This window comes from Hemitrygon akajei, chromosome 23, assembly GCF_048418815.1.
Source record: "Hemitrygon akajei chromosome 23, sHemAka1.3, whole genome shotgun sequence".
NCBI classification, from domain to species: domain Eukaryota; kingdom Metazoa; phylum Chordata; class Chondrichthyes; order Myliobatiformes; family Dasyatidae; genus Hemitrygon; species Hemitrygon akajei.
The window spans coordinates 55966744-55982132 of NC_133146.1; the positions used below are offsets into that span (position 1 = coordinate 55966744).

Sequence of the window (15389 nt, forward strand, 5' to 3'; positions counted from 1 at the left end):
GCCAGATTTTATAATTGGGTATTTGGGAATTTGAGATTTGAAATTTGTTTCGTTGTGTACCCCTATGTAGGAGATTTGACACCTTGAGTAGGCAGAAGAGTTCCTGTTTATAGTAATGGAAATTGAATACATATCTAAGACCATATTTGGAGTACTGCATATGGTGTTAGTTTTATTTTAGGTAGTACATTGGAACAGGAATTTGATAAGAAATGAGTGGACAATGGAAGAAAGGGAAGGAGAGGCACGGGGGGGGTGGTAAGCAGATGAGGAGAAGGGAAGGGGCAAGAGGGCAGGGGCAACTGGAGGTGGGGAGAAATTACTGGAAGTTAGACATTCGTGACATCAGGTTGGGGGCTAGCCAGATGGAACATGAGGTGTTCCTCCTCCAATCTGAGAGTGGTCTTATCGAGGCAGTAGTGGAGACCATGGACGGATACGATGGAATGAGATAGGGATTGGATTTGTAGTGGTTGGCCACTACATTGTGGCACTACATCCTGCCCATTGTGGCAGATGGAGTGAAGGTGCTTAATTAATGAAGCAAAATTTAAATGTTTATACATCAAAATAAACTATGGCTAATTCAATGCCAAATTATGTACATAAATAAAAAGATGAAGAGAAGGAGAAGCATATTAAGAGCAAGAAAGAAAAAGGACTTTTTTTAAATTGCAGATTTTAATTTCTAACATTTGTTTCATTAAACCTCATAGGTTCAATTTTTAAGTAGCTCTGTGACATCCAACTGCTGATGTTTGGAATTTGGTGCACTCCACTGAATAGATCTCTTATCACCCTGCCTCTGGACCCCTCGATTTCAACTAGTTCAATCTGATATGCATACATTTCCAAATCTGAGAGGTGAAAAATTTGTGTGTGTCAGTGGTACAGCACCGTGCTGACGGGGTGACTCTGCTACAGCCTCTGTTCCAGAATAATACAATTGCAGGCTTATCTGCTGGCAGAGCAGGATGGAGTTTGGCAGGAGATCTGTCCTAGGGCCTTTAGAAGCAAAATTAACCAATTGCTAAAGGACATTGCTAGCTGGCACCTTTTTCAGAGGGCAGGAATGGCTAATATAAGGGATCTATTCTTTCAGCAGTTACAAACAAAAAAAGTTACAAAGTAAATTTATTATCAAAGAACATATATCTCACTATGTACAACACTGAGATTCTCTTTCCTGCTCAGCAAATCCAAGAACCACAATAGAGTCATTGAAAGGCTGCACCTGGCAGGACGGACAAGCGACCAATGCGCAAAAGGCAACAAACTGTGCAGATACAAAACGGGAGAAAAGCAATAAATATTGAGAACAAGAGATGAAGGGACCTTGAAAGTGAGTCCATAGGTTGTGAGAGCATTTCAGTGATGGGGCAGGTAAAATTCAGTGAAGTTGTCACCCATTGTCTGATCCTGATTAACAACATCCTCCAGTGCTGATTTGACTACAATGCAGTTTTGCCCTCCTGCTTACAGGTCCCTTCCTTGAATGATGTTCCACTGCATTACTTAAAGCCAAATAGCTTGGTGAAGTTCCGCTGTATGATCCAGGACATGTTTGATCCAGAGTTTTATATGGGAATTTATGAGACGGTGGAGTCAAACGCCAAATCCAAGGTAGGTATTTCTGGAGTAGAAATAGGATATTAACACTGTTCTGAATCAAAATGGTAAATGACAGGCTTGGGGTTTCTTTGTGTTTCTTGATCGCATAATGCAAGTTCAATTTGCTTGCTCTAGTTTGACAAGAAAATAAATCTCTAAAACTGCAGTTTACAGCATTAAGTTGAGCTACATGTAAGCTGTAGCTGAGAGTGAGGTGTGGGCGTGCTATGCTGTTGTGGCACACAAGACCTGTAATTCAAATGACTAACACTGTCAGCTATAATAACAACAGTTTTGGTATATTAAGGAAACTCAGAACTTTTTTAGTTTTAATGATATTTTTTATAATTTTAAACTTTTAAGCCTTTTCAGGTTCCTGTGTACCCTTCTAACTTCTGCCAGTGTTCATCAGGCAAGGGAATCCAGGGTTGTGAGGTTGGTACAGCAAAGTTCAAAGTGAATTTATTATCGAAGTACATGTATGTCGTCATATACTGCACAACCCTGAGATTCCTCTTCTTGCTGGCAAACACAGTCAATCCAAGAAACATGATAAAGTCAATGAAAGACCATAGCCAACAGGCTTTGTGCAAAAGATAGCACTGCAACTGTGAAATAAATATGAATAAATAAATAAACAAACAAGCAATAACTATCTAAAACATCAGATAGTCCTTGAAACTGAGTCCATAGCTTGTGGGAACTGTTCAGTGATGGAGTGAGTGAAGTTATCCCCTGATTCAAAAGCCTGAGGGTTCAGGTTCCTGAACCTGGTGGTGTGAGTCCTAGGACACTGTACAACCTTCCTGATGGCAGCAGTGAGAAGAGAGCATGACCTAGGTGGTAGGAGTCCCCACTGATGGATTCTGCTTTCCTGTGACAGCACTTTGTGTAGGTGTGCTCAGTGGTGGTGATGGACTGGGTGGTTTCTGTTCAAGAGCAGTGGTGTTTCCGTGCCAGGCTGCAATGCAGCCAGTCAGTATACTCTCTGCTACACAGCTATAGAAGTTTATCAAAGTTTTAGTTGTCATGCTGGATCTCCAGAAACTAAGGACATAGAGGCACTGCTCTGCTTTCTTTGTAATTGCATTTAACGTGCTGAGCCCAGAACCGTTCCTCTGGAATGATAACACTGAGGAATTCAAAGTCGCTGACTCTCTCCATTTCTGATTCCCTGATGATGACTGGTTCATGGACCTCTGGTTTCTTTTTCCTGAAGTCAATATTCAGCTCCTTGGTCTTGCTGTCATTGAGTGAGAGGTTGTTGTGTGGCTTCACTTAGCCCGATTTTCAGTCTCCTTCCTGTCTGCTGATACGTCATCTCCTTTGATTTGGCCTGCGACAGCAAACTTGAATATGGCTTTTGAGCTGTGCTTAGCCACACATTCGTGTGTAAAGTGAGTAGAGCACGGGGCTAAGCTTACAGCTTGTGCTGATGGAGATCGTGGAGGAGATGATTCAGTCTAGCTGGGACCCACAAGATTCCCTGGGTGCTCTGGTTATCTCTCACGTTCCTAAATGTACAGATTAGGGTTAGTGAGTCGTGGCCATGCTACGTTGGCACCAGAAGTGTGGTGACTCTTGCAGGCTGCCCCCAGGACAATCTTTAGCCGGTGTTGGTCATTGACACAAAAATGCGCTTCACTGTATGTTTCGATGCGCATGTGACCAAGCTAATCTTTAACTCCATGCAGACAACAGTGAAGTTCAGGATTGAATCTGGGTTGCTGAGCTGTGAGGTGGCAGGTGTACCTGCTGTCCCCTGCACTGCTCTGAAGCTGTTTAATATTAAACATCGGCATATTGCCCAGAGCTAAGGTGTTCTGTACACTTAGTGACGATAAATTAATATAGTTACATATTCAGGTTGCGATCGTATGAATTGGTGATAAGGTACAATGTGATGAAAAAATACATCTCACCTGATGAGTGTCTGCCACTGACACACGGTCAGCTGCACCCCACTTACCAGATTCATTGTGACAGAACAGTTCTTCTGGACTTGGCCTGTTTGCTCTCTTTGCATGATGAGTGATGGTTAAGGCTCATTTAAGGAGCCATTGGATACCACTGTGACAGGACTTCAGAATTTGTCTTCTAAAGGCTGAGATGAAGTGGGTTGAAAGGTCATTTATGAGAGCCTTGTACGCTAGTCTAAGGTGAAATACAATGGATTCTGGATAATTGCGCCATCGGTTAATCAGTGCAGCTGCTTATTTGGGACAATGCTTAAAGAACAAAAAACTATTTGAGAAAATAGTTGGAATTCCCTTTGTCTATTGGGACACTAAGCCACTTAATTATGACAGGAGACTTGTTGAACAGTTTCTAACTAGTGTCAATTGCATGGCTGTTAGACATGAAGCTGTGTTTAGAACAGATTTTGAATAGCATCAGTTGATGCATTTGTACTCAAATCTGTAATTTTTGTCACTGATAATTGGAGAGAAATAAACAAAGACAATTCAGAACTGTTTTGCTCAAGCATTCAGGTTTGCGGATGCCAGAAATGGCCAAAAATGAGCTATTTCCATGAACCTTAAGCTAATTGGGCCAAAATGTACTGGTCCGGGCGTGTCCCAGTTAACCGGCATCCACTGAACCTAGTTGCATCATTTCTGTACGATGTTGCTAAGCATTGTTAAAATGTGGATTCCTTCACAACAATATTTGCACATGAACTTCAAGCATTCTTTAAATCTCATGTAATTAATTGGTCCACTGCTGTCTCTCTATGTAAAGTAAATTTATTCTGAAAGTACATATATGTCGCCATGAAATTCAATTTTCTGGGGGCATTCACAGTAAACCCAAGAAACTCAATAGAATCAATGAAAGACCTCACCCAACAGGATGGACAAGTAACCAGTGTGCAAGTAATAAATGAGCAATAAATATCAAGAACATGAGATAGTCTTTGAAAGTGAGTTCATAGATTGTGGGAACAGTTGAGTGATGGGGTGAGTGAAGTTGATTGAGTTTGTATATCCAGTTCAACTCTATATTGTCAGATGCTTTGCTAGGTTTTAAATTTTAAGCAGAGATTTTATCATTAAGAATATATTTGTTCTGTTCTTGGTAGGTTCTACGGTTTGGAAAGTACAAAGATGTTGCTGAATGTGGGGTAAGTAACTAAATTTAGCCTAAATTATAGATTGCCCCTTTATTGTCCGTCAGGTACTGAATCTCACCAGCCTAAAAACAGGCCCCAAAACCACCGTAGCTTTTAGGATATCGCTGTCACAGCACCAGCGACCTGGGTTCAATTTCACCGCTGTCTGTATGCTTTCCCCGTGACTGCGTGGATTTCCAACCACACTCCAAAGCCGTATAGATTAGTAGGTAAATTGGTCGTGTGTAATTGGATGGTGCAGGCTTGTTGGGCCTGTTACTCTCTTTTTTTAATTGTAAGTTCGATGATACTTTTTAACTTGTGTACTTTAGTTGTTTAACAGTAGATGGAGCTAGCACTATAGCTAAAACCAGCTGAATACTGAAGACAAAGGCACCTTCACTTAAAGCTAAAATCCTTTCAGTGGTTGACAGTGTAGAATGGTCACCAACTGTCATTAGTTGCTTTCTATTCTTCATTTTACAAATAGAATTCAACCACCTCATTTCAACTTTTCTTTGGAAATTACCGTGTGCACGTTATTTTGCTGTCCCATTGAAGAGTCTTGCCCAAAATGTCAACTCTTTGTTGCTCTGATACTTTGCAAGGTTGGACCCCACTTCCACTTTTAGTGTCTCTAAGTATTTTGGTTCTCTGAAGGTATTTTGCTGGGGTGATTCGTGAAGGGGCAATGTCAATTCCCAAAGTCACTATTCCTCAGTTGTTAGTGTAGCACGTGTGTTTGAGCATGCTGTTCACTTGAATGCTTCACTTCTTGGTTTGATCCTTTTCTCGCCGAGTGGCTGCATATTCTTTTACCAACAGAATATTGATTCCAAGTTTGCTGCCAATCCCAGCACAATTGCAAGTGCCCTGGAGAAGATTAGTTATTAATTGGTATCTCCACATAACCAGACAGAGGCTTTTTAGCTCCTACTTCAGGACTGCTAGGAGGATCAATAGGATCTGCCACCCATTACAGATATTTATCAGAAGCGCTACATACGCAGGGCTCTTGGCATTCTCAGTGATTCCTCCCATCTCCCCATCAGTCTCTTTGAGCTCCTGACCTGCACCTTATCGTAGCACTAGGACAACAACTATTAGGATGGGTCATAGCTTCTAGCCCTAGCTGTAGGGCTACTGAACTCCCTGCCACCACCCAAGTCACGTCATCTATGAAGCTCCAGTAGTGTTATACTGTGTGGTTTAGTTACTAAGCCCAGCAGAACTGTCTACTGACAGGTGAAGGGACAAAGGCCTGTTACACCTTAAACCCAGTTGTTCTGGCAGATGGGGCCCATCAGCCATGGTTGGCAGCTCATCTAGGAGAAGATCATCTCTCATCTCAAACCTGCACTGCCTTGTGGGTATACCCACTTGTGGACAAGGGTTTGGGTGTAAATTCCAATGAAGACTGTGGAGCTAGAATTCCTAAGGCAGTCCCATTGAGTTCAACGCTAACTGGCAACTCCAGTGATGCCGCTGATGGCAAACTGCATCAGTCTCTGTCATTCCATTGGATTCATCAGCTGCATGGAGAGGGGGAGCCTGTTGCGTGGGCTCTCCATATCATACTGCCCTGGTTTGTGTATCACTTGGACAGCTAGGACACAACATCTATGATCAACTCCCAGCAACGGAGGGCCTCGTATGTGTGTAAATTATATGTACTGTGTTGTGCACCTTGGTCCAGAGGAATGTCGTCTCATTTGGTGGTGCACATGTGTACGGTTGATTAACAATAAACTTGAACTTACGTTTGTTACAATTTTTCCTTTGGACTGATGACTTACTTTTGTTAGAATGTATAACAAAATTTATTTTCTTCCCAGCACCAGCAAGAGATTGTTTTGGACTCTCCCAAATGTGTCACCCTGGAGAGGCAAACATTTTACTGTATTCCTGTGCCTGGAGAATCAGAGTGGGTGAAAGAAATATCCTTTTTATGTAACTGCTTTCTTCAGCTTAAATCTGTGAGGCTTTTTGTCTGAATGAGTAAATGAAAGTGATCTGCTGTTTCCCTTGACCCATTGCCATACGTCTATGCTAGTGCCAGCCAAGCACGGGGAAATCCTTCCACATCCTATACTCCAAGTCGTCACAAGAGGAGTTATGAGGAGGATGAAGACATGGAAATGCATCCACCCAAACCCAAGGAGCAGTGTGCAGGTACAGGCTTGCATATTACCAGAGCTGCAGAGAAAATAATAAGCTATTTGCAGCAAGTTAACGCTCTCTATTACAACATATGATTAATACATAATGAACTGAGAGGAAACAGTTCACTAATCTTACCTGTTTCTCTAACGTCCTGCAAAAAACTGAGAAACATTGTTTTCAAACCACCAATGCAAGCAGATTAATAGGGTTTACGCCTTTGTTCTTATTAGGAAGATTGAAGCATTTTAACCAGTCTATTAAATTGCACTTGATTTAGGTCAGCATGGTTGCACAGCATGTTTAGTTTTTGCTGTCTTTCATGATAAGATTTCTTTCTCAATGTGTTTCGGCAGCAGAAATAATCCAGCTCCTCTCCCTTGTTGATTCATAGTCAAAAACTATGCTTGCTTGATAAAGCATTTAATTGAATGTTGGTTAATTGATTTCTTACAAATCAGTCATCATCATTATGTGTTGTGTGTATGGAATGGGTGATCATGGTCTATGACCATGATCTTAGCAAATTTTTCTGCAGAAGTGGTTTGTCATTGCCTCCTTCTGGGCAGTGTCATTATAAGACGGGTGACCCCAGCCTTTATCAATACTTGGAGGTTTGGTTGATTGCTGAGCTTGGCAAAATGTTTGGAGCTGAAACATCTGCGACCAACCAAATTTCCAAATAGCCAACCAGAGCTACCAATATTTTGCAATAATTGATACTCTTAAGAGATTGCCTGGCGTTAGTGGTCGCATAACAAGGACTTGTGATATGCACCAGCTGCTCCCATGACTTCATGCCTCCCTGATTTGGGGGGGTGGGGGGGATATAAGCAGGTGTCACACCTTGCCCAAGGATGGCCTGCAGGCTAGCAGAAGGAAGAAGTGCCTTGCACGTTCTTTGGTAAAGGTGTATCTCCAACCTGCCACCCTTACAAATCAGTAAACTGCCCTAATTGCTGTATGCCAGTTTGTTTTTGTTCGCTGATGGTTATTGATTATTTTGAAACAAAATGGAAGGTGTAAATGGTAACCTTTTACCCTATATCAGCTGGCTGTAGTGCATCACAAGGGTGTGGGGATGCAAAACGTCTTGAAAAGGAGGCACCAGCAGGACACCAGAATTTGTCAAACTGCACAACGTCAATTGATCTCAACTTCCCATTACCAGGAGAGAAAGGCCCTGCATGCCTTGTGAAGGTAAGAAAAAGGAATTTTCTTCCGTCACATAAGGCAAAAGTTATACATTGTCTTACCCACCCTACTCCTAAGTCCTCCTCAGAGTTGAAATGGCAAATCTCTAAATCTAGAATTCTATGGCTAACCAGATTTAATATCACCAGCGTATGTTGTGAAATTTGTCGTTATGCAGCAGCAGTACATTAAAAAAAAATTTTTTTTTAACTTTAAATTACTTGCAGTATTTTTTTAAAGTCAAATTAAGTAAATAGTGCAAAAAGAGAGGAGGTGGGGAAGTAGTGAGGTGGTGTTCAGGAGGTTCAATGTCCATTCAGAAATCTGATAGAAAGGAAGAAGCTTTTCCTGAAACATTGAAATTCCATGCTATTCTATTAAAATTCCTTTACAATCTCACCATGACCTTGTTTTAAAATTACTCAATACTCCAGTTCAAAATATTTCAAGACTTAACTGTCTTAAAAGTGACTTTGAAGTAATTTTTAATTCTTGTCTGCAATTTCAGTAGGCTACATGTAACTCTGCATTTCAATTAAAATCTCCTGAAGATATTGAACACAGCTACCATGCATTGTAACATTCTGAATGTTTGTCCATGAATGTTCTGTTTGGCAGATCTATGAAGACTGGGATAGTTTCAAAGTCAATGATATGCTAGAAGTATATGGAGTTTTATCAGTGGATCCGGCTCTGGGTGTAATTAATGAAGAGAGGTGAGGTGTTATTGAATCATTCAAACTATTACACTGTGTGTGTGTGTGTGTGTGTGTGTGTGTGTCTGTCTGTCTGTCTCTCTCTCTCAGGAATTTTCTGACACATTTTAGCTTTTTTTCTATCAGTCTTGCAACTGACTTTAAGGAAAGTTTTTATAATACCATTCCTTTTGTGTTTTGGATATCTTATCTAGAACTTATCAGGCTCAGTGCAGCATGAGTGTAGCTTGTTTAACTGTCCGTCGATCATAAATACAGTAAATTCAGCTTAATACAATTCTTGGAGTTGGTTGTAACTGTATTGTGTCCTGCCTAAGTATTGAGTCATGATTGTGCTCTTGGTCCCAGAGTTTGAACACACACTGGTATCCATCTTTCAAAAAAGATAAAACACGAGGAAATCTGCAGATGCTGGAAATTCAAACAACAACACACGCAAAATGCTGGTGGAACACAGCAGGCCAGGCAGCATCTATAGGGAGAAGCACTGTTGACATTTCGGGCCGAGACCCTTCGTCATAGATGCTGCCTGGCCTGCTGTGTTCCACCAGCATTTTGTGTGTGTTGTTGTTCAAAAAAGATAACTTTTGAAGGACAAAAAAAGCAAGAATGTAATGCTGAGTCTTAAAAAGGCACTGGTGAGTCCTCAATTGGAGTATTGTGAGCAGTTTTGGGCCCCTTATTTAAGAAAGAATGTGCTGATATTAGAGAGGGTTCAGAGGAAGTTCATGCAAATGATTCCCAGAATGAAAGGATTACCTTATGAGGAGCATTTAATGGTTTGGGGCCTTTATTCACTGGAATTTAGAAGAATGGGGCGAGGGGTCTGTTTGAAACCTATTGACTGTTGGAAGACCTAAATAGAGTAGATGTGGAGAAAATATTTTCTGTGTTGGGGGAGGCCAGATGGCAGAGCCTCAGAGCAGAGGAACATCTATTTAAAATGGAGATGAGAATTTTTTTTAGCCAGAAATAGGTGAGTCTGTGGAATTCATTGCCACAGTTGACTGTGAAGGCCAGGTCAGTGGGTATTTTCAAGGTGGAGATTGATAGGTTCTTGATTAGTAGGGGTGTGAAAGTTTACTCTGAGAATGCAGGAGAATGGGTTTGAGAGGGAAATGGATCAGCCATGATGAAATTGGAGAGCATACTTGATGGGCTGAATGGCCTAATTCTCCTGTCTTATGGTTTTCAGATTCAGTTTATTGTCATTTAGAAACCACAAATGCAATGCAGTTTAAAAAATGAGACAACGTTCCTCCAGAATGATATCACAAAAGCATATGACAAAACAGACTACACTAGAAAATCCACGTAACATTTGGCAATCCCCAGTCCAGAGTCCGGAGAGGCTGCTGCGTATTAATATCGCGCTACCGTCTTAGCGCGTTCCCCAGAAAGGAGCTGCAAATCCACCGGACAAACAAGACCAAAAACTAAAGCTACAAGACCTGCACAAAACCACATAGTTACAACAGTGCAAACAATAGCATAATTGATAAAAAAACAGACTATGGGTACAGTAAAAATAGTCCAAAGACGTTAAAGGACTATAAGTTCAAAAGAAATCACCACACAGTTCCACAAGTCCCCAGGGTCCCCACAGACTCGCCATGCCACGCCGGCAGCAGAAGGGAATACTCCCGCCATGGACTTCCATTTTATCTGCTTGGGCAGCTCAGTGCTATGCTGGGAACCTTGCATAAAGGCCTGACCTTGTGTTCATTAATGCGGAGGAGCTACCCACGAGAGCAGGTTATGGGTGGGCTGAGACTAGCATTGCAGCCAAATAGTGCTGAGTTTGTACATCTGGGCTGGGAAGGTACAGTATATCTGAACAAAGGGAGAGAAAATAGCAGTAGTATCTTTCACCACATCCAGCAGAATGCAAAGATGGAGCCTGTGAGATCCATTTGGTGTGAAAACCATGCAGAGTGGACGCAGCCCTGAGCAGCCACGTTGCGTACCCTGGCCCACATAACACCAGCCCTCACAAGTCTTGTCTCTGCATCAAACCACGTGGAGGAGCAGTGAAATCGTGGGATCCCTCATAGTTGCTGCACAAGTTAATAGGCTAGTTAAGAAGGCCTATGGTCTTTTGGCCTTCAATAGTCAAGGAATTGAGTTCAACAGCCATGAGGTAATGTTACAGCTCTGTAAAACTCTGATTAGACTACATTTGAATTTTCGTGTTCAGTTCGGGTCACCACATTGTAGCAAGGATGTGGAAGCTTTAGAGTAGGTGCAGAGATTTACCAGGATCACTGTTCCTTCTAAACTGCATGGGTGCGCAGCCGCACAGCAACTGGAATACTCTTGCACACACAGCCTTTGGTGCAGAGCAGTTTTTATGCCGAGTAAAAGTAAATAACTGAATAAATATATTCTTGTTCGGAGCATTAGTTGGTCTGGATGGGTGTGGGGGTGGAATAGGGGAAATGATGACCAGGATGCTGCCTGGGTTAGAGAACATGTACAGGAAAAGCTGGGACTTTTCTCTTTGGGAGTGAAGGAGGATAAGAGGTCACTTGATAGGGGTGTATAAAATTATGAGAGGCATAGATAGAGTGGACAGCCAGCACCATTTTTTGGGGAAGTGGGGCAGTGGCTAATACAAGCGGACGTACTATTAAGGTGATTGGAGGAAAATATAGGGGGATGTAATGGGTAGGATTTTACAGAGTACATGGAACATAATGCTGAAGGTGGTAATAAAGGTGGATACATAAGGGAGATTGAAGAGACTTTTAGACGCATGGAATTGGGAAAAGTTCTAAGAGGTAGGGTTAGATTGATCATGGTGTAGGTTTATATAAGTCAACACATCATTGTGGGCTCAATGGCCTGTACTGTACTGTAATGTGATTCCTTGCTGGGGGAGAGTCAGTTTCCCAACATAGCAATGCCGTCAGTATATATGATGCCAATAGGCGCTTAACCCAGGGAACTAGTCACTGTATGTTTACTGAGATGCCGGTATACAGAGTCAGAGTAATACAGCAGGGAAACAAGCCCTTCATCCCATCAGAGCCATGCTAGCCACAGCATCCTCCCTGCTCGTCCCAGTTGCCTGCATTTGGCCCATAACCCTCCATGTACCTGTCCAAATGCCTCTTAAATTTTGCAGTTATACCAGCCTTGACCACTTCCTCTGGCTGCTCATTACAACTACTCATCACCCTCTGTGTAAAGAAGGTCTTGGGTCTCTTTTAAATCTCTCCTTTCTTAAATCTCTCTTAAATTCACAGACCCCTAGAGCACCACAGCACAAAAAACATTTGGTCCATCTTAGTCCTTGGTGAACTGGTAATCTGCCTCGTCCCATTGACACGCACCCGGACCACAGCCCTCCACACCCCTCTCATCCATGTACCTGTCCAAACTTCTCTTAAATGTCACAATTGAACCCACTTGCATTGGCAGCTTGTTCCACACACTCACCATCCTCTGAGTGGAAGAAGTTGCCCCTTATGTTCCTGTTAAATATTTCACCTTTCGTCTCACCCAACCTCAGTGGAAAAAGCCTGTTTACATTTACCCTGTCTATACCCCTCATAATTTTGATCTATATTCCTCAAAATTAAGAAACAAGGGCTATTTTTATTCTATTCTACTTGAGTGGAATAATCATTAGTGGCCTGTTTCATACAAAATTCAAATTTGTAATTTTCATGTTCAATGGAGATTTAGCTCACACAGGAGTGTAATCTGTACTTTACCATTCAGTGCTATGAAGTCAAAGTATTTTGTTTTTCCTCTTTTACTCGGTGTTGCAGTTATTTTGGTGGGGGGGGTCAAAAACCTGGTGTTTGCGGCTTTGTTTTGTGAAGACAAATGTCACTAACAGTGATTTTTCTCTTTCCATTCTGTTTAGTGTAAAGGACGGATTGTCACTCTTGGATCCTGCTGAGTGTATGGACACCATGGAAGAACAACGGGTGCATAGTCCTCCACCTTCCTTAGTTCCAAGGCTTCATGCCATCGTAACTCGCAAACTCCAGCATGTTAATCCTTTCCTTCCTGTCACCCTGCACGATAAGGAAAATGAGCACTGTGAGTTCAACTCTGTGGCGTGGCTGTATTATTCATCCTCAGTATGTACCTCCTAACATCAGGTGGAACGTTCACTTTGTAATAAACATCTTTTATTCTCCAACTTGAGACTGAAGCTCAAATCAGCTGTAGGCTGGAGATAAAATCGACGTGATAGTTTATAAAATGGGTCTTCGGTTAAAAGATTTGTATGTCAGTTCCTTGTGGAAATGATACGGAGAGAAATGCTACCTTCAAATAAACAATTAGGTGCTCTTTCTGAGCGTAGGTGTCTGAACAGTTGCTTTCTAAAAGGAGTGAAGCCTTTAACTGGTTTATTATTGTCACACTGACTGAGTACAGTTTTGTATGCCGTCCATGGAGATAATTTCATCAAATCAGTACGTTGAGGTACAAGGGAAAAAGCAATAACAATGTAGTTTGCTGAATTAGAGATCTCCATCAGGTTGCACAAAACCCAGACTTCGTACCCTGTATCTGTGAGGGCAGTAGAACACTGCACTGATTTTGAACACAAAATGCACGGCGAGTAATGTGCAGAAAGGCTTCAGAAGCCAGGGTGGATATGAAAGATAATGAGTATATAGATAATATCCAGGGTGGATAATGAGTATGTTCATTTATTTATTCAGAGAAACAGCGTGGACTATGCCTTTCCAGCCCAAGCAACCCCTGACAGCTCTGATTTAACTATAGCCTAATCTAGGGGTAATTTACAATGATCAGTTAACCTACCCGCTGTGTCTTTGGACTATGGAGGGAAACCAGAGCCCCTGGGGAAAACCCGTGCATTTCACAAGGATGACGCCAGAATAGAATTCTGAACTCCAGTGCCCCTGACTGTAATAGCATCACGCTAACCGCTATCTACCATGATGCCCAATGATGCAGTTTGTGTTAATTATGATGATTACTGACTTTGTTCAGTCGGTCTTTTTGCTCCACTGGTAAAAGTTCAAACCCTCGGTGCTATGACAATTCACTCACTAGTCTATTCTTGCAGTGTTGTCGGGGTGATCTGGGGAGCAAGTTTGGAACTGCTTGTTGTATAATTGTTGCTCAAATTTCAAATACTGAATTAATGTACCTTTTTTGAAATTGGGGGAAATAAAATTATTGGTGTAGGTTTGGGATAAAGAAGCACTTGATTGGTGTGGAATCAATGGGCCAGATGTCCTGTTCTGTACTGTGTGACTCTATACTTTGTCATTTATTCCAGTCATCTCCAACATCATCCCTGAATTATCCACAGTCAGAGCTGAGTTGCTTGGGTTTCTTACACATGCATTACTGGGAGATGGTTTGGCAGCGGAATATCTCCTGTTACATTTTATATCAACAGTGTAAGTATTTAATCCAGTGTTTTACATTGTGTTACTTGAAATGCTGTTTTAATACCAGCTTGTGTAGAAAAAGTTTAGAACAGCTAAAAACAGAGCCCAAATACCGATACATCTTACAAGTTGGGTTTTAGATTCTGGTCATGTTGTAACTTTGCAAATAAAGGAAAAATATAGGTACTTTATTTAGATTGCTAATGCACCTTCCAGTATCATAAAATCAGCTGTTAACGAAATTGTACATGGCCACTGTGGTTGCCATTCACAAGTTTAAACTTTATCTTACCATGTAAAGCAGATCAGTTCAAGTATGCCGATGTAATCTTTAAAGTATACTAAGTCATTTCCTGTTATGAAGTAGTCTCCATTTCTTCCAGCCTTGTGTTTTGTTCCAGGATGATACTTCTCCAAGAAGTCTTTTGTATGAATCAAGTTATTTAACTCAATAGGAGTCTGGCGATTGGTTTAAAAATAAAATAGAATCAAGCAGAACCTGAAGGTTTGGTTCATAAACCTCCCACTTGTGAGATTCTGTAATTCATGCCCAAGAGGATTGAACATTGATGCAGGAAATTGTAACACAGATTAAAGAACATAATATACAGATACATTTGGGAACAATTAATTATGTGTGGAGAATGCAAGCATTTTTATATTGAAATATGCAGCTATTGTTCAAAATGAGCAGTTTACTAATCCATTTTATACATATTCCAGATATTCCCGGCGTGACATTCTTCCATTGGGTAAATTCACAGTAAACCTGAGTGGCTGCCCGAGGGGTAATGGTTACACAAAATACCTACATAAGACCATTCAGCAGCTGGTTCCATCAGTAAGTGTTTAAAAATGCGTCAAATTGGCAGTTTGATAAGTCTGTGGCAATGATTGCTATATGTGTGTGTCTTTAATACAAGTAACGTACATCCAGTAACCACAGCTGGATGATTGACAATAGGAAATTCATATCTTGGCCATTAACTTTTATGTTTGCATTTTTTGCCAGACTTTGCACACGTGAGATTAGGACTCGGGGGCTGTTATGTTGGACGGGACCTTTTAGTAGCATTCCGCATTGGGAGCGGGATCAGAAGCTGCATGTTAGAAACCTGCTGATTTATTTATTGATCGATTGGAACAATCATTTCAAGGAAGATCCAGAAGCTTTGCTTTGTGTCTTAGGGCTGGGTGTGTCTTTACTCG

At 41.5% G+C, this 15389-nt stretch overlaps 1 protein-coding gene across 2 annotated transcripts in view; it reads left to right on the forward strand.

Annotated features, from left to right (window-relative positions):
- mcmbp (minichromosome maintenance complex binding protein) overlaps positions 1–15389 on the forward strand; it is a 41761-nt gene that overhangs the window by 13235 nt on the left and 13137 nt on the right. For both annotated transcript variants that reach the window (XM_073027707.1, XM_073027706.1), the window contains exons 3-11: positions 1483–1623; positions 4694–4735; positions 6559–6660; positions 6766–6895; positions 7935–8083; positions 8696–8793; positions 12668–12846; positions 14066–14189; positions 14904–15021. In XM_073027707.1, the coding sequence (XP_072883808.1) occupies positions 1483–1623; positions 4694–4735; positions 6559–6660; positions 6766–6895; positions 7935–8083; positions 8696–8793; positions 12668–12846; positions 14066–14189; positions 14904–15021 (1083 nt within the window). The remainder of the gene's footprint in view (positions 1–1482; positions 1624–4693; positions 4736–6558; positions 6661–6765; positions 6896–7934; positions 8084–8695; positions 8794–12667; positions 12847–14065; positions 14190–14903; positions 15022–15389) is intronic.